The sequence below is a fragment of the Lemur catta genome, chromosome 1 (genome assembly GCF_020740605.2).
Source record: "Lemur catta isolate mLemCat1 chromosome 1, mLemCat1.pri, whole genome shotgun sequence".
NCBI classification, from domain to species: Eukaryota; Metazoa; Chordata; class Mammalia; order Primates; family Lemuridae; genus Lemur; species Lemur catta.
The window spans coordinates 118,916,311-118,939,246 of record NC_059128.1 but is presented as its reverse complement, the minus strand read 5'-3'; the positions used below and the strand labels follow the sequence as shown (position 1 = coordinate 118,939,246).

Sequence of the window (22,936 nt, the reverse complement as noted above, 5' to 3'; positions counted from 1 at the left end):
CACTCTATTGTACACACTATAGTACAGCTTTCCACCTGCCATGCTATCTAATAGCTCCAGGCCTTTGTAAATATCCTCTGTCTTGGAATGCTCCAAGGATGCCTCAGTCTTTCTCACCTTACAAGTGCCTTATTCGTCTTTATCAGCCAGGACTCTGTTGTGCTCCACAAAAAAAAAAAAAGAAAGAAAGAAAGAAAGAAAGAAAAGAAAAGAAAAATCCGACACAAATGGGTTTTTGGCTCATGTAACAGAAAACGCTAGAGGTGAGGTCAGCTTCAGGCATGTCTGGATCAAGGACCGGCTGTCAGCCCCGGGAATCTTATGTTCTTGAAGTGTTTCATGGCTTGGAGGAAAGGGCTTCTGATGTACGTAAGTGCCTGAGTTTTGCCATCTGTGTTTCTCTGGATGAGAGTGTCTCCCTGAGCATGGACATAGATTGTGTATGACTGGGTGTCTGAGGGCCTTTATGAGGGTGTAGTTCATTGCCTTGTCTCCGTGGGTGTTTTTGCCTTTATGAGCACGTGTGGATGTCTGTTTGCAGGGTATTCATCATTTGTGACTTTGGTCTTCTGGATTCAGAATGTCCCCTTGAAAGAATGTGGGTGACAGTGGCAGTGGGGGTCACTGAGATTTCCCGGGACCTACACAGGGGCGACAAGATGCCCCTCAGGGTCAGAATATGCAGATCGGATCCAGAGAAGCTGGATTAGGGAGAGCATTAGAGAAGTCAAAGGTGCCAGGCGAGGGGAACCAAGAAAGGAAGGAAGAAAGGGGGCATTTGGCTTGGGGCGGGGGACTGATTCATGTCCTCCCTCCAACATGACTGGGTGGCAGAACAATTGTCTCCGTTTCACTGATGAAGATACTGAGGTTCTGAGAGGCCCAAATCTCTGCCTCACACCCTGATCTCTTCCCTGGGCCCCCAAGCTAATGAGTTAAAGTGTCACTCAGCGCCCTCTTGTGGGGGCGCTGGCAGCTAACAGGAATCTGGCCGCAGAGGTGCGTCTTCCCTTGGACCTGCCCTTCCGCCACCTCCCCATTGCAGAAAAGGCAGCTCCAACTTCCAGGGGCTCGGCCACAAACTCTGGAGTTGGTCCTGGCTTTTCTCTCACCCCACATATGAACGGGGCTGATGGCTCCATTTTCCAAGTGTAACCACAGTCCAACCCAGCTTCCGCCCCTTTCCAGCCTCCACCTCGTCTAGCCTCTTGTCATTGCTTGTTGGTAGTCACCTGTTCCCTGGTCTCTGGCTTCCACCCCCACCCCCCATCCCCCAAAGCTGTTTTCCCCTGAGCAGTTTGTTCCCCTGTGAGCACCTGAGCACCTGAGCCAGACCACACACCCCCTCTGCTCACAACCCTCCATGGCTCCCACCTCGTTGACAGCAAAAGCCAAAGTCTTCTACAATGGACTTTCTGCGTACTCTGCCCTCATTGTTTGCTCAGTGCTGCTGTCTTACATTGTTTGCTCAATGCTGCTGTCCTACATTGGAATCTTCGTGTACTCTAGTGCTCACCCTTATTCAACATCTCTGCTCTACGTTGCACATCCCTCATTCCCTCTTCCACACTGCATGTGCCATGTTGTCACTTTTACATTGGAAGTTCCACATACTCTGTTCTTCATTGCCAGTTCAGCATCTCTTCTCTGCACTGGATGCGCCTGTTATCTGTTCTACACTGGCTCTGCCTTGATTCTTACTGTCCATTGGGCAAGTCCATGTTGTCTATGCTACACTGGGTATTGCATGCTCCCTGATTGTCCTTGGATGTCCCTGTGTCTGTCTACACCAAACATCCTACATTCTCTAACCCATATTAAGGTCCATGCTCTCATTCAACATTTCTTGGTCTCTATTTATGGGGGTCTTGAAAACACCTCTCTCAACATCTCCCATGGATGCCCCAGTGCTTTGCCTCCCAACCGCTGCATTTGTACCTGGGCCACTTTTCCCGCAGGTGCTTCCAACCAGTGACTGAGCCCCTGGGGCCCTTCTAACAGTGACATTGGCCCTGGCTGACATTACTGTGGTGTCCTTGTCTGTGGATGTCTTTCGAATGGCTCAGGGCTGTAGGACAATTCCACATGACCCTCCTTCCTTCTCCTTCACGAGGGGACAGAGCTTGGGGCTGACCACAAAGGCCCTGCTGGAACCTGGTTCGCTGTCCACTGCCCTCTTGTGGTCCAGGACACCTCAAGTTCTACATATATGATTATAGCACAAACACACACATGACATGTGACACAGCCCTTGCTGGCTTCTCAGGCACAGAGCCTGAAAACATAGGGTGGGCCCCTGAAAGATTTAATTAATTACTTTTTTGAGACAGGGTCCCACTCCATCACCCAGACCAGAACCCCTGGGCTCAGGCTCTCCTCCTGCCTGGGGGCACCACCAAGCCCGGCTAATTCATTTTTTGTAGAGATGGGGTCTCACTACATTGCCCAGGCTGGTCTCAAACACCTGGTCTCAACAGATCCTCCCACCTCGGCCTCCCAAAGTGTTAATAAATTAAATCACCCTTAATTTATTTATTACAATTACTATTTTATTACCTTTTTTTACTTTGGGCTGGGAAGCACTGAATCCAAAGCTCACCATTGATCGCCACCTTGTGGCACATAGCAAAAGTGCAGTCTCCTGGGGACGGGAACCCGAGTCAGGCTCATCAACCGTATGGGGACCTCCAGCCTTAGAAAGCAGCTCACATTTTAATGAACCCCATACTGGGTGCTTAGCCTGTGGGCATTGACCTCAGGGACTTGCCCAGTTTCTTGTTTACCATGGAGGTGAGAAGTAGAGGCTGGGAAGGAGTTCTCTCCCGCTGTGCCTCAGTTTCCCCAGGGCACTTCCGGAGTCCATTGATCACTGGAGTAGGGACAGTGACTCACCTCTCCTGCGTGGAGGAGGCACCAGGTGGAGGGTATTTAAGAGCCGAATTCGGACACTCTATGGAGGCACTGATCACCCCAATCCCAGCCTCCGTCCCTGCAGGTTTCCCCAGCGCAAGACGTGGCTCTGCCGTGGCCCCCACCAAGTCAGGGCTTCCTGTCACCCATGGCACCCTCTTCCCTTCACCCCACCTTCAAGCCATCCTCCAAACACACCCACAGAGTAACTGCATCTGCAAATGCTGGTTCCCCAGCCCCCAGCCCCCTGCTACAGGAGGTCAGGGAGGGGGCTTGTGCACACCTTGATCATGTGCTGTCCCTCCCTTGGAAACTGAGGTCCCAAGGTGCCAGCCTCACTGGGAATAAGAGTGTCAAAGACTGGGAAGATCCCGCAGGACAAACCCCAGCTTGGGGCTGGCATGGGTATGTGGGTGGCATCCTATACTCTGCTTCACCTTCCAAAACAGGTTCTATCACTTACATATTTTGCCCTGTCCCCTATCCCTCAAAGGAGTTGGACCCATAGTCTTGGCCCTTTTTGTCCACTGTCTAGGTCTGTGTATGCTAATGGTGGAATGCAAGGTGTTGGATTTTACTGAAGAAGCTCCTCTGTGGGGCACTGTGGTGACACAAGGGATAAAGGCCTTGACATTGTCAGACAAGCTGCCCTGCCCTCCCTGGCTGAGCTGGGCTGGCCAATCAGCTTTGGATCTTGGCTGGCAGAGTGATGGGAGAAGGTGGATTTTTTTTTTTTTTTTTTTATGAAGACAGGCCTCTCTGTCACCCAGGCTGAAGTGCAGTGGTGTGATCACAGCTCACTGCAGCCTGCAACTCCTGGGCTCAAGTGATCCTCCCGCCTCAGCCTCCTGAGTAGCTAGGACTACAGGTGTGTGCCACCATGTCCGGCTAACTTTTTAATTTTTTGTAGAGTTGGGGGTCTCATTATGTTGTCCAGGCTGGTCTCAAGCAATCCTCCTGCCTTGGCCTTCAAAGTGCTGGTATTACAGGCATGAGCCACCGCTCCTGGCCCGGAGGCAGATCTTATAAACTTTGATGCCAACCCTCATGTTTCCCACCTTTCTGTTCAAATATATGATCCCCAGCTTTTTACCTGCTGGGGACACTACAGAAGGCTTCCTGGAGGAGGGGACATGGAGATGGGCCTTGGAGGGTGGGAAGGAGTTTTAAAAGGAGGCAAGTTGAGGGAAGTGCTCCGGGAGGAAGGACCAACATCGTGGCATGTTGGAACTGCAAGTGTTTCTAGGGGACTTGGTAGGGGGTGGACAGAGGCCAGGACATGACAGAGTGGGGGCAGGGGAGCTGAGGAGCTCAGCTTCCTCCTAAGGATGAGTGAGGGTCAGGGCAGGGCAGAAATCAGATCTTGAGTGTTATAAAAATCCCACTGAAAGCCAGGATGCACGTGCCTGTAGTCCCAGCTATTCCGGAGGCTGAGGCAACAGGATTGCTTGAGCCCAGGAGTTTGAGACCAGCCCGGGCAACATAACGAGACTCTGTCTCAAAAAAAAAAACACATCCCACTGAGACCACCTTGGTGGGGTGGATGGACACTGTTGCACCTTGACTATTTTCTGGGAGCTCCCCTGGCTCCTGGACACCAAAGTGTGCCCTGACACAGGATAGGCCCAAGTTGGGGCAGCTTGTGACTCCAAAGTGAGTCGTTTCTCCTTTGTCCCTTGGGTGGAATGAAATTGCTGGGTCAAGGGATTGAGAGATATGACCATTTAAAAGATTACGAGCAGTGCCCTGAGTGTGTGCAGGTAGCCTGCCATGCCACGCAGCCTGGGGGCTTACCCCTGAGCCCACGATGCGACACCCCAAGGAGCAGTCCTGGCTAGTGACTGTGGGACGCTGGAGGGTAAATAGCCCAGCCTCTCACCCCTGGAGCGGAAGCACCCTCCGTCTATGCTGTCCCCAGAGACCCCAGTTGCATCACCTGCTCCTCGGCGACCCCTGCAGGGCTCCTCCCCTGTCCCCTCCCCACCCCTCCCTCCAGCCTTTCTCCCGGATACACCGCGGGCTGGAGTGGGCACCCCAAACCAAGACAGGGCAAGAATGAGGCTGCTGGGGAGGGGGTGGGGAAACGGGGGGTCTCCGAGCAGCGACAGTCTCGTCCATGGACGTCACGCGTGTTTTATTGGTGGATACACACTCAGGGAGGAGGAAAGGAGACCCCCCACCCAGAGTGGATCCGAATCCAGCCGCCCCCTCCAAGCCCCCACCGCAGAGGGGCGGTAAGCGTTGGGTCTTTTATGCAGAGGTCCGGAGGGAGGCTGGGTCCCCACCTGCCTTCGCCCTGCTCGGCGACAGGATGTGCCGGTGCTACCCGGGGTCCGCTACCGGGGCCAGCCATCGGCCAAGGGCAGCCGGCGCAGGGCGGGCCCGGGCCTCAGGGGCTCTGCCAGAGACCGGGCGAGGAGCAGGGGGTAGGGGAAGGTCTTGGGAAAGTCGCCGGGGCCCCCGGGGGCTGGTGAGAGGCGCTCGGACTTGACGCTGACTGCCGGGGTCGGCGGGGAGGCGCCGCGGGTAGGGGGGCCCTCCTCGCCCAGACTACGGCCCCCGCTGCAGGGGGAGAGAAAGACAGAAGGGGGGCGTCGTGAGTTCAGCGAGGAAGGGACGGAAGCCAGGGAGGGGGGACAGCGTGGGCACAGGCTCGGCAGGAGGACCTTGGGAAAGGAGGGGGTGGCGGTCCCTCTTGGGGCCTCCAAAATAGCCACCCCCGCGCGCCAGGGTCCGTCGCGGGGAGGGGGTGGGGTGCTGTGCGCAGTACCAGGTATGGCCACCAGGGGTCAGCCGCGGCCGGAGCTTCGGGAGCACCTGAGGTCCTAAGCATGTGGGACAGTCCGGGCGCTTACCTGGGCGGGACGGAGATGGCATGGGGACCATCTCCCCTGGAGGACTGCCACGGGGCCAGCGTGGGGGACTGCAGCAAGCCAGGGGGCGGCGGAGGGTCTCCCAAGCCGTATTCTGGGGGTGGGAAGGGTGGGCTCAGGCCCTGACCCACCCCACGCGCCAGTTTCCAGTTCTGGTGAGGGGGACAGTATGGAGCACCTGGCAGGCAGGGCGGCTGGGGGTGTACCTGGGGGGCCTGCAGAGAGGAAGGGGAAGCTCCCCAGCGGGGTTCCCGGGGCCGCAGAGGAGCACGGGCTCTGCAGGCTACCGTAGAGGCTTCTCTGTGGGGAGAGAGGGTGAAGGGTCATTTGAGGCCCGCACCCAGGTGGCCCTGCCTGCCCCCATCAGCCCACCACACCGTCCCCGCACTCACCGAGGAGTTCAGTCCCCCTCGGGCCCCAGCCAGGCCACCAGGCAGGTCTGGCCTCCGCCCATCTGCCGCCAGGTACAGGGGGGGCGGTGTCTTGCTGGTGAGGTGGTTTGGTGAGAAGAGAGGGTGTGCCAGGCCTGGGGAGGGGGGGACCCCCAGAGAAAGGGTACCCCGGCCATGTCAGCCAATGAAGTCTGAGGTTTAGAGGTGACGCGTGCAGCAGGCACTGCCAGAGCCCAGATCCACTCAGATGACCCCCTGGGACTCCCACCACTGCCCCCCGCCAGGGCCTGTACCCCATCTCACCTGGGGGTCCAGCTTTCGGGGCTGCTGGTCGGAAGGGAGATGGGTGGCTCTGGGCAGGCAGGGCCTCCCCAAGCCCACTGGGGTCACAGCCTGGGGGGGGCAGTGCCCCGTACACCATGTCTGGGCTGGGCATAGCAGGGGTTGCTGGCTGTGGACCGAGAGGTGGGTGGGTGGGAGGATGGTGCCAATGGGGTGCCAAGTCCAAGGGAGAAAATCCTGATGAGTTCGAGGGCCAGCCTCTACCTTTCCTTCAGGAAGCCTTTGCTGCTCTTCCCTTGGGGTTCCCTATCTCCTCCTCCGTCTGGCCTAACCCCACAAGCTAGGGGAGCCTGTGTCTGGCTCTGTCTGTCCAAGACAGCTAGGTCCAGAGCTGAGGCCATTTGCTCAGCATAGAGTTGGCACTGAGGGGGCTGCCTGGGGTGTTTGACGAAAGAAAGAAGGAAGGAACTGTTTGCCTGTTGAACTCTTATTTATCCTTCAAAGCCCCAGCTACAATGCCCATTCTTCAAGGAAGCCTTGCCTGCCCACCCAGGCAGAGACCTGCCTCCAAATTCCAGGTTCCCTGCCTCTAGGTCCCTCTCTCAGTACCAGCCTCAACCACTTGGGCCTAGGAGGTGGGGGAGGGCCCCATTCACAGTGGGGTAGGGGGTCACTTACATAGAGCCGGGGCCGGGGTAAGGCTGGGTCACCCCCTTCGCCTGCCAGCCTCCGCAGCTTCTCTCCCGGCCCCTCAGGCCCCTCGTCTGGCTCCAGCTCTGGCCCATCAAGGCCCACACCCCTCCGCTTCAGTGTCTGTCACGACAAGAGACAACAGAGTGGACCCTTCCCCACTACCCCAGGTACGGGACAGGCAGAGGCCTTCCCAATCCAGCTCTGTGACTGGGGTAGAATGCAAGCACAGCCTGCTCCGGCCAAACCTCATCAGCCAAAACCTTAGTGAGTTATCATCTGGCAATTTCCACCTGTGTGCAAGGAAGGGCATGTCCTGCCCTGGGACCAGAGAGGCCAAGGACCCACCCAGGTCACACAGGAGGAGCTGAGGTCTACCCAGGCCTGTTGTCACTGTCCTAATGCTGGCCCTGGACACGACTCAGGGACCTCCATTCTGCCCCCATGTGCAGCCTCAGAGCCTGGTATGCAGTGGCCGCTTAATAAATGTCAGTGGATTTCCTGAGCTGCCTTCCCCTGGGACAACAGAACCACACATGCCTGGGCCCCCGCATTTCCTTTGCCAACTTCTCCCCCAACTTCCAAACATCGGGAGCTCCCAGACCCAGTCCTAGCCCACTGGGTCCTTCCCATCCTGGGCGAAGACTCCCTCGTCTGCAGGGACGGTGATCCTGCCCTCTCCAATGGCAGGTGTGGGGACTGAGCCCGCTACTGCAAGGGCCACTCCAGTCTCTCCCAAGGATGCAGCCGCGCCCACAGAAACATGCCAGGGCCTCAGCAAGGTCCGCTCGCTTCATGGGGCCTTTTATTGTCTGTCTCTGTTTCTCTCCATGGTTGTCTCTGTCTGACCCTCTCTGTCTCAGTGTGTGTGTCTCTCTCAGTCTCTGTCTCCCTCTGTCTCTGTCTCTGTCTCTCTCTCTCCATTTATCATGGCAGAAATTTAAGAGCACACTCCCTGGGGACAGACACACATAGGTTCAAATTCTGCCCCCTCCACATATGTACTTTGTGACCTTCAGAGGTACTGAGAACTCCTCCGAGAACAGGTGAACAGAGTGAAATGAGATGACGCGCAAGGGGCATACAGTCAGCCCTCGATGCACAGTGGTCAATGTGCTGTATTTCTGCTGCCCCCAGAGGGGACCCTCCATGACCCCAGACTTGTTTTTACCAGCACCAAAGTCAGACTACAATGCTCGTCTTTTGTGCAAACCAAGAGTCCCTGAGAGAGCAGAGTGTGCCGGGCTCCATGGGGCTGGGGAGGAGGGCCCAGGGGTACCTCGAGGATGTCGGTGTTGGTGCGGCTCTCATGGGGCTCGCTGTATTCTGTGTACTTTAGGAGCACGCGGTCCATGTCCGTGCTGGCATACTGGAACAGGCGGTTGGCACTGTTGAAGATGATGAGGGCGATCTCACAGTCACAGAGCACACTCAGCTCATAGGCCTTCTTCATCAGCCCAAACTTGCGCTTGGTGAATGTCACCTGGACCCAGGACCCACAGGGGCAGGAGAGAGGAAAATAAAAGGATTTGGGGTGGTGTGGGGGAGGTGGCGAGGCCTAATTGTTCCTCAAACATGCCTCATGATCCCATGCCTTCACGTGTGCTTTTCTTTCTGGCTGCACTCTCCTCACTGCACAACCTGGAAAACTCCTATTGGTGCTTCAAAACCCAACCCAAATGTCCCCTCCCCTTTGGGAAGTTTTCCTTGGCCTCCCAAGCAGAACCCACACACTCTCTTTGGGTTTCCGCAGTTCTGTGGCTCCCTCTGGGCCAGCCCTCTGTGTTGAGGTGTGTCTGTGTTAAGTTTCATCCCCCCTGTGACTGAGCTTCCAGTCATGAGGAAGAATAAATGAATAAATGATCATAAAAATGAGCAAACCCTCCATCTCAGACACCTGACACCGCATCAAGGCTCCTCACACGTCCTCATGCCCCTGCAGTTTCCCAAAATGGCCAGGCCATTGCCTCAGCCGTGACCCTGCCGGAAATGCCGTTTGTCTAGCCGCTATTCCACCCAGTGTACTCACCTGCCGGTTCCTTTGGTCCAGAATGCGTGAGATCTGGATTTTTTTCCTCCCCATCTTTCGCAGGTTGGGCAGAGTGACCTTGGTCTGGGGGAGAAGGGGGAGAGGACTCCTGGGTGGGTGGAGAGTGGGGAGGGGGAGGTACCCCAGCCTCCCTCCTGTCTTCTCCCTGCCTCTGCCAGGAGCAATTGCACACGAGAAGAAGGCTGACCGAGGGTGGAAAAGCATGACACAGACACCCCACCCCAGAGTCTAAAACAACACGAGCTGGTGACCGTGGGACCTCAGGTGAACCTGACGTCCCTGGGCCTCAGTTTCCCCATCTGTGCAGCAGGGATAATAGCGGTGTGCACTACCCAGTGTTGTTGGGAGATAAAATGGCTAAGCCACGTGAGGCACCCAGATGTGCCCAGCACACAGCAGGCGCCACACACATGCTGCTGTTATGAATATTGGCAACAGCCTAAACATCCTCCACCGGCCGGATCGGAGGCACATGCAACACTGGCACCCGGCGGCACTCAGCGAACATCAGTCACTGAATCGGTAACCTGAGCGCTGGCTGCGAACGTGACGTGAACGTGACCTGACCGTGACCGTGAATGGCATAGGGCCCACGTATGCTGAGCTGACGCTCGGCGGGGGCTGGGCCACGGGCAGGTGCAGGTGCATCTCATTCAATACCATGACAGGCCTCGCAAGCAAGACAGGGGGCCGTGTTTACAAGGAGACACAGATTAAAACGTCATGTTGAGATTGGAAAAAAAGACTAGAAGGAAACACTCCTGGCAGTAGTCATTGCCAGGCAGGGGATCATGAGTGAGTTTTCATGTTTTTGTAAATGGAGGTGAAATTCACATAACATAAAATTCGCTTTTTTTTATTTTGTTTTTTTAGAGACAGGTTCTCATTCTGTTGCCCAGGCTGGAGTGCAGTGGCCCAATCGTAGCTCACAGCAGCCTCAAATTCCTAGGCTCAAGTGATCCTCCTGCCTCAGCCTCCTGAGTAGCTGGACTGCAAGTGCCACCAACACACCTAGATTCTTTAATTTTTTGTAGGGTTGGGGTCTCCCTATGTTACCCAGGCTGGTCTCAAGCGATCCTCTTGCCTCGGCCTCCAAAAGCACTGGGATTACAGGCATGAGCCACCATGCCTGGCCTCAAAATTCACCACGTTAAAGTGTACAATTCAGTGGCATTTAGTGCATTCACAATGCTATGCAACCACTACCACTATCTAGTTCCAGAACATTCTCATCCTCCCAAAAGGAGACCCCATCCTCATCAGCAGTCATTCCCCACTGCCCCTCCCCCGGCCCCTGGCAGTCACCAATCTGCTCCTGTCTCTGTGGACTTGCCTGTTCTGGACATTTCATATCAGTGGAGTCACACACTGTGTGACGTTTTCAGTCCTTTTCTTTTTCCTTTTTGATTATCTGAATTTTCTGACTTTCCCCCTTCAATGATTACAAATTATTTCTGTTAAAAAAAATTTTTTTGCTAGTCAGACATCTTGCAAGAATGTTAAAAAAATTTTAACAGAGCTGCAGCAGCCACCCCACCGTGCAGACAGCCACCCCCAGTTCCCTGCGACCCAAAGGGAACATCCCCCGTCTGTCAACTGTGCAACCACACTCCATCTCCCAGCCTCCGCCATGTCACAGGTGATGGAGGCTTCAGGCGAGTGGCCTCCCCATGGTCACATGGGCCTGTGCTCGTGTTGCAGCCTGGCCTCTGACCCTCACTTGGGGTGGCCCTCACCATGGGCGGCCTCTCCCTACACCTCGGTTTGCTGTTCTGTGGACCAGATCCGTAACAGACCCCCAGGGTGAGCATGACATGCCAAGCACCTGCCACAAGCCCTGGCAATGAGCTCCCAAGAAATTCAGGTCCTTCTCCAGGAGCGGTCACAGCTGCTGTGTCCCAGATCCCCAGCCCAAGCAGTCTGGGTGGGACCCTCCATCATCCCAGGGGCCCAGGGTGCAGAAGTGTGAGACACCTTGGATGGCATATATGGCCTGCTGTGTGACCCCAGGCATACCCTCTGCCCTCTCTGGTCTGGGTCTCTGAGCCATCACAGCTACCCAGATCTCAGGCCGGCAGCCCTAGCCCAGCAGCTCCGCCTCAACATGCTAAATTTAACCTCCCGGGCTAATTTTAATCCCTGGCCGGAATCGGGTATGTTCCCACGGCTGGGATGGCCCCCAGCCTGATGGGTCCCTAGGGGCTGGAGGGGCACACTGGCCCGGAGGTCCCTCCAGAAATGGCCCCCATGCCCGGGGTCCCACGAGAGCAGGGCCCGGGCCAAGGCTTGGACCTGAGTCTCTTGAGCCTAGAAGACCCGACTCTGGCCCCTTCTCAGTCTGTCCCCATTTTAGAGACAGACACTATGGCTAGGGCAGGGGTCACATGACAGGGGGATTGCCCGAGAGCCAGGAACTCAGGGGGTCTCTCTGAACTGACACCAGAGAGCTGAGACAGGACGTGAGTTCCAGGCAGGAGGAAGAGCAGGTGTGAGGGCCCTGAGGAGGGATGAGAACAGCAACAGGATGGAGTGAGGGCGGAGGGCAAGAGGCCACAGGGTCTGGGCCACTCTGGGCCTTCTGAGCTTGGGGACAGCTGTGGGTTTTGGTCTAAGGGTGATGAAAGGCTGTGACAGGGTTTTGACACAAGAAGCCATGGGGCTTCATTTATCATTTTAAGACTCAGCTGTGGCTTCCACAGGGTGCAGAACTGTTGGGGACCAGGGTGGAGGTGGCAGGAGGCTGGACAGGAGGCCAGGGCTGCATCTGTCTGGGCAGAGACTGAGGGTAGGGCCCTCTGTGCTAGGCCTGTGCCTTGCATTTTAAGTCACTGCTCTCCAGGGCCTTTTGGGGCCTCCAGAACACCAGGAGGTCCTCCGTCAACTCTGATGCCAGGCCTGAGAGGTGCTGATGAGCTCATGCAGGGATTTGACACTCCTGAGCCCTGCTTACACACTCTCCATGGCTCCCCACTGCCCTTATGAGAAAGTCACAACACCCAGCTTGGCATTCAAGGCCACTGCCCGAATCAGCTCCTGCCTACCTCTCTCTCCCTTTGATAAATATCTCTCCCTAGAAGGCACTTATTCTCCTTCTTTGCCTGGCCAACTTCTATTCACACATCAAAACCCAACTTGAAAAATCCATTCCTCCAGGAAGCCCTCTATGCCATTCCCCTGGACTCCCACAGTCCCCGTTCTCCTTCTCCAGTTCTGACCACATGGGGTTGGGGGTATATATCCCCAGTTTTGTCTCCCCCAGACTAGAAGCCCCCCTGAACCAGGCCTAGGAGTGGTCATGAAGATTTGGTGAGTGGAGCAGGTCAAGAGAGACATGACTGACCCCCTACCCCCAGCTTCCCTCAACAACTTCCTCTCAGACTCCCCAGCTGATACCCTGCCCAGAAATACATGGGCATGCAAATCCAGCCACTCAGCGGAGACCTGTCTGGGCCCAGGTGTGAAGGGCCAGCCAAGGCATGCGGAGGCGGAGGGCCTGGGGCATGCGTGTATATTTGTCCTCACATGCAAATCCCCACCCTAAAGCCGCAGACAGACCCTGGCGGCCCATTCTCCAGATGTTGGTGTGATCGGAACTGCTGGGGGAGGTGGTGGCACATGCTGAATGTGCCGGGCACAAGGTGGGAGGCTGAGGTTTGGAGAAACCTCTTCTGCACACATAGAGCCTCCCTGCCTTGTCTAGCCAGATATCAGAGAGATGTGGCATCTGCCCAGCACAGAGGCAGAGAGAGGTAGACCCACTGGCCAGGGGATGGAACAGGGAAGAAAGGACAGGAGAAACCCAGGAGGACTTCCCAGGGGAGGACACATGTAGTTGGGCCCAGATGCAGAGACTGGATGGGGCTTGAGCAGAGGGGGTGGGGGGCAGGCATTTGAAGCTTAGAGTCCAGCACCTCCCCAATCCTTTCTTTGTACCCTCATCCTTAGCATTTATTAATATCAACCTGTGCCAACCACTCAGCTATGCTGACCTCAAAAGTAGTAGAAAGCTTAAGTAGACCAACAATGACTACAGAAGATTAGAGAAGTGACTCGGGATTTTTTTTTAAGGACAGGGTCTTGCTCTGTCACCCATCTGGGCCTGTTGCCTTTTTAATGGGAGCTCTTGGACTGGATGTGGTGGCTCACGCCTGTAATCCCAGGATTTTGGGAGGCTGAGGCCAGGAGTTTGAGACCAGCCTGGGCAACACAGCAAGACTCCCACCTCTACAAAAAATAAAAAAGTTAGCCAGGCATGGTGGTGCATGCCTGTAGTCCCAGCTACTCAGGAGGGTAAAGCAGAAGGATCACTTGAACCCAGGAATGGAGATTACAGTGAGCTATGATTGCGCCACTGCACTCCAGCCTAGGTGACAGAGTGAGACGCTGTCTTAAAAAAAAAAAAAAAAAGCTGCCCACTATCATGGCTGCTGTGGTGATTGGGGTCTGTCCAGGTAGAAGTGAGATGACAGGAGAAGGCTGGGGCAAGTGTCCAGGTGGGAGACCTGGAGTTTGAACCAGGATGGAGGTGGCAACTGGATCAGTGGCACATGGGCTGATCAGCTGGTGACCAAAGGGGCAGGATGAGCTGGTGGCACATGCCTGGGGTAGGGGAGGAGTGGGCCTGAGCACTGTGGGGGCGAGAGTGACTGGGAGGACAAAGGAAGATCTCAGGAGTGCGGATGCATCATAAACTTTCTACGGCAGTATCTGTGGTCACTAAGTCAATCAACAAACACCACTCCAAGGTCCTTTAAGCCATAGATGATCACCTTCCCAGCCTGGTGAGGTCTCTTGGCCTCCAGGTAATAGAAGAGGGGAATCCCACCCTCCCACCAACCCTTTACCTATGGGAAGACTCAGTTTCCTCACCTGTAAATTAGGGTGAGAATCCGTCTCCCACCAGCTGGGGGGGAGGTAGGGAAGAGGGTCTGTCGATGGTCTTGCTTCCCAGAAGCCAAAAGGAAGAGGGACCTGGCCTTGGAAGTGAGGCTGAGTCAGTGTGCCATCTTGCCAGACCACGGCGACACCCTCGTCCCCCACTTCCTCCCTCATCAAATGGGTCACAGGACCCTAACCTCAAAGGCTTTGCAGCAGGGGGCCTGAGAGGAAAGATCAGGAAGGACTCACGTTCCCTTTCTCGGCTTCTAGCGGGGCTTTAACAAAGGGGGCACGAGTTGCAGAGTCATTTTGCCAGACCCCGAGCCCGCAAGGAGGCCACAGCCCGGCCGGGGAGCCAGGCCGGGAAAGGAGAAGCGAGAGGCAGGTGGGTGGCGGGGGGAGGGGAGGGCCCGCGGGAGGCGGCTGAGCGGGGAGGGGGCGCGGCTCCGCGAATCAGGCGGCGGCCCGCCTCACGCAACCCAGGCTGCGGTTTCATCACCTGCTCCCCAAGTACCTCATTACGGGCGACAGGAAGAGCCCCTTGGAAAGCCGGGACCCTCCCTCCTCTCTCTTGGGGGCTCGCATGGCTCAGACCCCAGCTGCCCACGACCCTCCCTCCCCAGCTGGAGCCTGGAGCCGCCTCCTCCCCTGGGGACCTGGCTCAGCCCCCAGCATGCCCTGGAGCCCTACATCTTGGGGAGAGGGTGGGCTCGAGCAATGATTCCCCTGCAGCCAAACTTCTCTCAGCCTCAGAAAATGGGGAGAGGCCGGGGCCACCTCGCTGAGCTGGGAGTCGGGTGCTTTGCAGTCAGTGCTTTGTAGATTCAGGGAGCTGCCATGGTCACGGGGCCCTGACCCCTCCCAGAAGGCCTTGGGGTCACCTCTTCCTCCACCCTGGGATGGGGGGCCCAGTTCAGGGGTGCTGAGGGGCAGGGTCATGTTGGTTTGGGGTTCATTCTGTCCTTGTATGGACATAATGGGAGGTAGGGACATTCCCCCCCACAGAGACCCCCAAGCTCATACAAATCCCCTCAAAATCCACAGATGCCTTAAACACAGTGGATCCCCCAAACACACAAGGATGCCTCATACAAAAGTCCCCAAAGCACACGCAGTCCACAGTCCACAAAAAACCCCCACAACTCTCCAAAGGCAAACACCCCCAAACATACAGATCTGCCTGCACACTAGACCCCCAATACACCCAGCTTCCGTGGCACACACAGACCTCCCAACATGTGCGGATCCTCCAACAGCACATAGATCCCCCAAATGTAATGCAGACTCCCCCAACAATATGCAGACCCCCAGACACATAGACATGTGCAGATACCCCAAATGCATGCAAACCCCTGGTTACATGCAGACTCCCCAACAACATGGAGACCTCCCAGACACATGCAGACCCCCCAAATTCGTGCTGGTTCCCCATTATACACAGGGTCCCCAGACACAGGGAGGGCCTCCGTCCCTGCAGTGGAATGCCCCCCACCTTCCTTCCTGAGGCAGGGTGGTTAGCACCCCTCAGGGGACAGATGCCAGCTAGGAGTTGGGGGGGTGTCTGAGGGTGTGAGGAGTGTTTGAATCTGGGAATCCCAGAATGTTCCAGCTGGAGAAGGCCCCACGGGGAACCCTTTGTCCACAGGTCCCTCTGGCACCCATGGGGACACTAAGGCCTAGGAGGAAACTGAGGCCTCAGTCATTGCCCCCAGACATCCCCCCTGGCCTGCTCCTGGGAGGGAAGGTGGCCGGTATAGAGGCAGGGCCTGGGGCGGGGACTCACATGCTGCCCTGGGAGTCCACGGTGGGCACGCACTGAGAGGCCAGGGCTGGGGCTGTGGGGCCAGCTAGTCCAGGCTTTGAATCCTGACTCCGTCACTGCATGATGCTTTCTGGGCTCAGTTTCCCCATTTGTACAACAGGCTCCAGCAAACTCTCCAGGCACCCACCCACCTGTCCCCAACTCAGAAAGGTCTCCTCTACAGGCAAATACTCAGCACCCCCCTTCTGCCCCTTTTTGGGCACCTGACTGATGCACTAGACTAGCCCAAAACAGACCTGCCACTTTCCATCCCTTTCTCTGTCCTGGGCCGTGCGCTCCCCTAGAACACCCTTCTTGGCTGGCCCAGGTCTGCTGAGCTGCGACACCAGACACCCGTCCTACAAGGATCTGCAGAAACTCCTCTTTCTGGAGGGATTCCCAGACAGAATTCAACCCTTTCTGCACTTAGCCCTACTGGAGATTTTTTGCATTTCTTTGTTGCTTTTTTTTTTTTTTTTTTTTTTTTTGAGACAGGGTCTTGCTCTGTCCCCGGGCTAGAGTGCAGTGGTGTCGTCATAGCTCACTGCAGCCTCCAACTCCTGGGCTCAAGCGATCCTCCTGCCTCAGCCTCCCAAGTAGCTGGGACTAGAGGCATGCGCCACCATGCCCGGCTAATTTTTCTATTTATTTATTTAGTTACTTATTTTTGTAGAGATGGGGTCTCGCTATGTTGCTCTCTTTGATGAGCATCTTGCCCCACTAGGATGTCCTGCTCTGTGACCGCAGGGATGGATTCTCCCCAGCACCTGGCACACAGTTGGCCTCCAATCCCCCTTCCTTGAATGAATGCGCAAACAACTGCTTAACAAGCGGAAGAAATATCAGCAACTTGTTCAGTTTTCTTTTAGATATCTCATGGCTCACACAACAAATTCAAGGCTCCATGTGGCCCATGGGCCATCAGTTTGAGACGCCTGCTCTAAACAACCTTCACAGAAAAACAGCCAAAGGGGCAGTGCTGGTGACCCTGGTCCTTTCGGGTCAAGGAATTGACGCTCTGAAGGTCCTACTGCCCAGCTTGGAAGGAAACCATATACACAGGACCACCCATGGCAAACCTGGCCTGGCACGGGTGTCCTCACCTGCCCTGATGGCCAGTTCCTCTGTCACCGCCACTGCAGGCTGAGGCCCACCGCCCCATCCCACCTTCCCTTGGGAGGGACCCCGACCCCTGGAGCTAGGGGAAACCCCACACTGTGAAGCTGACCCTGCTGTCCCATGCAGGTTGGAGACCAGAGCCACCTAAGGCCCCCAGCAATGTCCCTGGAGCTGCAGGGACGGCCCAAGGTTTCATTCTCTTTGTTCCAGAGAAAGATCTCCCTGTGGGGCCCCAGAAATTCTTCCCCAGAGGCCCAAGCGTCTCCGCTTGGGAAATTAACACATATGTCAGTGCCGGGTGGAAGGGACTCTGCACACAGCCCAGCAGCCCCGAGATGCAGTCAGCAGGGACCCCGAGGTGGGGCTTTAGGCTATTGCTAGCTCACAATGTCTTCCCCCAGAAATGTCTGGGAGCCCACCAGGTGCCAGGGACACAGGAGCAGGGAGTGGGCAGAGCCTGGCCTCCCCCACTGCGCAGTCTGGTAGGGGAGGCAGCAACAGACACGTAACTGTGTCTGGGACAGAGGTCTGCATGCAAGAAATCAAACAGGGAGAGGCGATGAAGCAAGGCAGGGGAGTGAGCTTCTTGTGACAGAGGGGCCAGGAGGGCCTTTCTGAAGAGGGGTGGTCTCAAGGATGAGAGGACACCAGTCATGTAGGGATGTGAGGTACAGAATGACAGGTGCAAAGGCCCTGAGGTTGGAATTTGCTGGGCAGGTTCTGGGAAAAAGGGAGGCCAGTGTGGCTGGGGCAGGTGGAGACAGGAGGGCAGGGAGGCTGCAAGGGGACTCAGGGGGCAGAATGAGGGGTGTGGACTATAGAGCAATGGGGAGCTATGGAAGGTATGTGAGCAGGCGAGGGCTATTGTCTGATTCAGGATTTTCAGAAGGCTCTGTGGCTGCCATGGGGAAAAGGCCTGCTGAGATAGGGGGTCAGGAAAATGCCCAGCAGAGATGGCGCCTGGAGCAGGCCAGGCTGCAGGTTGGGACAGTGGACACGGGAGGCCCGTGCCCACAGCAGCAGGTGAGACACTTTATTTCAACCTACCGCAATCGCTCCCTTGCCTGGGCCCCACCTTGACCTTGGGTGAATTTGGATCTGGAGGAGAACAGCCGCTGGTGGATGGTGGGATAGAAACAGCCTGGATGGGATTCACCGGCATCTCCACTTGCTCACAGTGCTGCTGGCACCTCCTGTTATTGAGTGCCTATTGTCTACCCAGGCGCACACCCCACTTCATTTACACACAAGACCTGCCTGACCCACAGGCAGCCCCGGGGAGTGGAGATGGTCACCTCTGTTTTACACAGAAAGAGGCAGGCTTCATCTTGGGGCCACATGGCGAGACCCCCACATCCCTACTCAAGTCTGGGCCAGCCCACTGCACCCCAAGATTACCACACCCCAAATCACTGGCACCATCAGAGCCCAAGATACTCATTCCTGGGCCCGGGGGTGTCAGGACAGCCACACAAGTCCCTGAGATGCCGAGCCAGGGAGGCTGAGAAATGGGACTCAACTTCCTTGTGCACCCCATGAGAATTCACCAGTGGGGGCTCGGGTGAGTTCCCTGACCCCTAAGGGATCCCAGACACATTCTAAGCCTCTCAGAAAAAATGACATCTGTCCCCAGGTGCATATGTGCCTCAAACCAGAAGGCCAGACCCCCAACATGTCTACACTCATTGCCTCCAAGTTGGAGTGATGAATGATTTTATTTCTCTTTCTCCTCCTCATTTGCATTTTCCAGACATCCACCTGGTTGAGTTGTGATTTAACCAAATCATTAGTTGGAAATGGGAAGCCAAGACAGGGCTCCACTTGCTCAGGTCACAGAAGTGGCCACGGAGCTCAGAGAGGGGAGGCAACCTGCCAGAGGTCACACAGAGGGGAGGGAGAGGAAGCCGGTCCCCTCACCGCTGGCTTCTGTTCTCTCAGGGGACTGAGCAGTGGCCTTGGGCCACTTTCTCTGTGGGGCCTGGGTGTGCCCACATGGCCTCCATCTTCCCTCCCACAAATCTGCTTCCAGCTCTCGCCAGTGAGACCCCACACCCCTAAATGTCCTGAAATTCTGTTTGCTGGAGGCCAAGACTCCGTCCTCAATTCAGACAGGCAGTGGGCAACAGGTAGGGAATGGGAGGGAGAGGGCCTTCTTCTTCAGGAAACCCCTTTGACCTCTGGAAATCAAACCTAAAACGCTGGTTCTTGGGAGTCCAAATACTTTTTTTTTTTTTTTTTTGAGACAGAGTCTCACTTTGCTGCCCGGGCTAGAGTGAGTGCCGTGGCATCAGCCTAGCTCACAGCAACCTCAGACTCCTGGGCTCAAATGATCCTCCTGCCTCAGCCTCCTGAGTAGCTGGGACTACAGGCATGCGCCACTATGCCTGGCTAATTTTTTCTATATATATTTTTAGTTGTCCAGATGATTTTTTCTTTTTTTGAGACAGTCTTGCACTGTTGCCCAGGCTAGAGTGAGTGCCGTGGCGTCAGCCTAGCTCACAGCAACCTCAAACTCCTGGGCTTAAGCGATCCTACTGCCTCAGCCTCCCGAGTAGCTGGGACTACAGGCATGCACCACCATGCCCGGCTAATTTTTTCTATATAGATTTTTTTTAGCTGTCCAAATCATTTCTTTCTATTTTTAGTAGAGACGGGGTCTCACTCTTGCTCAGGCTGGTCTCAAACTCCTGAGCTTGAGTGATCCACCAGCCTCGGCCTCCCAGAGTGCTAGGATTACAGGTGTGAGCCACCATGCCCGGCCTGTCCAGATAATTTTTATTTCTATTTTTAGTAGAGACGGGGTCTCGCTCAGGCTGGTCTCGAACTCCTGACCTCGAGCAATCCACCTGCCTCAGCCTCCCAGAGGGCTAGGATTACAGGCATGAGCCACCGCGCCCGGCCCCCAAATACTTTTTTGAACCTAGTTGCCTTCACTCCAAGAGACTGAGAGTTCCTGTTCCAGATGCCAAGCGCCCAGAGGTCCTGACCCTCCCCAGTGACAATTCTTGGCCAGGCCAGGCACAAGCCCTCAGCTATTTCTGACTTCTTGGGTCTGCAGCTTGGGGCTGGGGGTGACCAGGCACCCGTGTTGCTCACATCTGCAGCCCTGGACCGTGAGAGAGGCAGGGAGGGAGGGCCATGTCTGTGAAAGTAACGCTGCCACTAGCTTGTTGTGTGCTGACAGCTACAGAAGGCTGTGACTCTTGTTCCTATACCCAAGTCCCAGATGGGGATGCTGAGGCACAGGGAAGGGAGTTGGCCGTGGCAGCTGTGGCCCCCTCATATCCTGGGGCTCTGTGCCCACTGTCCTGCCATGACACACTAGGGCACATCCACAGAAGGAAGGCATGGCTTGTGCACAGTTGCCAAAGGAGTGCACACCAGGAGAGGGGACACCGCAGCTCTCAGACTCAAAGCTCACAGACACATAACAGGGCTCCTGGCACCACAACTTTGGAGACACAACTCTCCAACTCAGAACTCCTCAACAAGGTGCAGTGACTCATGCCCATAATCCCAGCACTTTGGGAGGCCGAGGCAGGAGGATCGCTTGAGGCAAGGAGTTCAAGACCAGTTTGGGCAACATAGTGAGGTAATTAGACCTCATCTCTACAAAAATGAAAAAAAAATTAGCTGGGCGTGGAGGTGCATGGCTCTCCCAGCTACTCGGGAGGCTGAGGCAGGAGGAACGCTTGAGCCCAGGAGGCTGAGGCTGCTGTGAGCTATGACCATGCCACTGCACTCCAGCCTGGGTAACAGAGTAAGACCATGCCTCTAAAAAAAAAGAAAACGAAAAAGAAAAACCTTTCCAACTCACATCAAAACCTCAGACACAAACCCCTTGGACACGCAACTCTCAGACACACACCCCCTCTATATACACCTCTTCAGACACACAACACCATCATACTCTCAACTCCTTGGACACACAACCATCAGGCACGCACCCCTTGGACACAACACTTGCGCACACAGACTCAGAAACACAATCCCTTGGACGCACTCTTCAGACTTACACTCTTGCAGACACACAACCCCTGAGACACACAACTCTCGGAAACACAACTTGCATTCTTGCACCCCTCGGAGATATACTCCTGGGAGACACAGCCCCTTCATAGGCACACCCAACCCCGGAACGGCAGCAGCACACCCCCACATCCCAACCCAATGCAGCCCACAGAAGCCGTTCAGAGGAGGACACCGCTCGAGTCTCGACCCGACGTGACACGCACCTGCTGGGCCGGGCCCTCGGATGCGGAGCGCAGGGACCTGCGGAGGCGGCACACAGCTCTCTGCGTCCCGGGCCAAGGTGGCCTTCCGAGCGGGCGACCCTCCCCCGGGAGCTGATTGGGCGAGGCAGGCTTATTTGCATAGAGGGCGTTGCCGTGTGGACTGTGATGGGCGGGCACTTGGGCGTGGCCCCGCCCCGGGAGTTGAGGGGCCGGGACTTAGACAGAAGAGACTGGTGGGGCGCACGTATAATAAGGGGAGAAGGACGGGGCACGGGGGCAGTGGTGAGGGGAAGGCTGGATAAGACCGGCCAGGCTTCCCCCGCCCTCGCTAGGAGCCCTTGACCTTACTGCTGAGCCCTGACCCTTCTGTTACTCGGGCCCTAACCTGGACTCCGTTGTTCCTAACTCTCCCACTGCTCACAGGCAATGCTGACCCTAGCTCACACCCAAACGGAGGGACTACAGAAAGGGACTCTGGGATTGCCTGTGTGGCCTTGCTGTGCCTCCACAGGGAGGTGACAGACGCTCTGCTGCTGGTCCAACGACACTGCCCTGTCCCCCCTCCACAGCCATGCCCCTGTCCTTTCCTCTCCCTTCTGGCCACTGTTTCCTTCACTTCAAAGGTCAGCTGTGGGGGAGTCTTCCAGGACTGGACCCCAGCCCAGACTCCAAATCCCCTCGCCCCCCAGGATCCCAGCACCACCCTGCCCAAGGGCAGACCCAGAGGAGGATCAGAGGGGGCTTGATGAGTTTATCAATGTGAAAAGAATTATGAGATGAAGATGGCTCGGGATTGGGCAACTCTGGAGGAGCCTGCATACTCCCCCAGCCCTGCGAGGTCAGGCCAGGGCCAGAGGGAGGGATGGGAGGCTGGGACAGGCCAGAACTGGAGACAAGGGCTGTGCCACAGGAGTCAAGGAGGGCTTCCAAGAAGAGGGGGGCATTTGTACTGGGCCTTCAAGTAGGAGTAGGAGTTTGTCACTGGGAGAAGGGCTTTTCAAGAGGGAACAGCACTTGCAGAGGTGCAGAGGAAGAGCACAGAGCATTCTTAGTGGGGGCCAGAGGCAAAATGAGGGAGATAAAGCCCCACAGTGGTTGGGAGCAGATCAGGCTGGGAGCACAGGCAGGAGATCAGAGTGGGGAGGAGGTGATCAATGAGGGGACAATGCAGGGAGGAGAGCAGGCGGGTTGCAGTGGCTGCCTGGTGTGCATCTCCTCGGGAGACAAGAGGTGACTACACCCCTGGACTCAGGGGGACACGTGTGGGGAGATGCTAGTGTATGGGGGACCCCGAGGCAGGGAACAAGGGATCTGGGAGGCTCTTGCCTCTCTCTGCACCTCAGTTTACCTGTCTGTGACATGGGCAGCTTGGGCCTCTCGTCTGGGCACAGGCTTCTTTTTGGACATAAAAACCGGGGCTCGGCCGGGCGAGGTGGCTCACGGCTGTAATCCTAGCACTTTGGGAGGCCGAGGCGGGTGGATTGCTCGAGGTCAGGAGTTCAAGACCAGCCTGAGCGAGACCCCATCTCTACTAAAAATAGAAAGAAATTATCTGGCCAACTAAAAATATATATAGAGAAAATTAGCTGGGCATGGTGGCGCATGCCTGTAGTCCCAGCTACTCGGGAGGCTGAGGCAGTAGGATCGCTTAAGCCCAGGAGTGTGAGGTTGCTGTGAGCTAGGCTGACGCCACGGCACTCACTCTA

At 56.2% G+C, this 22,936-nt stretch overlaps 1 protein-coding gene across 3 annotated transcripts; it reads right to left on the bottom strand.

The window, feature by feature from the left end:
* Positions 1 to 5,023: 5,023 nt before the first annotated feature.
* MEF2B (myocyte enhancer factor 2B) lies at positions 5,024 to 22,622 on the bottom strand. Of its 3 annotated transcripts, none has more exons than XM_045551850.1 (9): positions 22,579 to 22,622; positions 9,177 to 9,260; positions 8,427 to 8,630; positions 7,136 to 7,270; positions 6,479 to 6,626; positions 6,176 to 6,309; positions 5,990 to 6,083; positions 5,766 to 5,877; positions 5,024 to 5,472 (listed from the first exon to the last, which is right to left on the bottom strand). In XM_045551850.1, exons 2-9 carry the CDS (start codon positions 9,228 to 9,230, stop codon positions 5,247 to 5,249), a joined length of 1,107 nt encoding a protein of 368 aa, XP_045407806.1. In that variant the 5' UTR covers positions 9,231 to 9,260; positions 22,579 to 22,622; the 3' UTR covers positions 5,024 to 5,246. The 3 variants fall into 3 exon arrangements, with proteins under 3 accessions (XP_045407806.1, XP_045407799.1, XP_045407815.1); XM_045551843.1 differs by lacking the exon at positions 22,579 to 22,622 and adding an exon at positions 21,231 to 21,287; XM_045551859.1 differs by lacking the exon at positions 22,579 to 22,622 and adding an exon at positions 14,067 to 14,128.
* Positions 22,623 to 22,936: the final 314 nt, after the last annotated feature.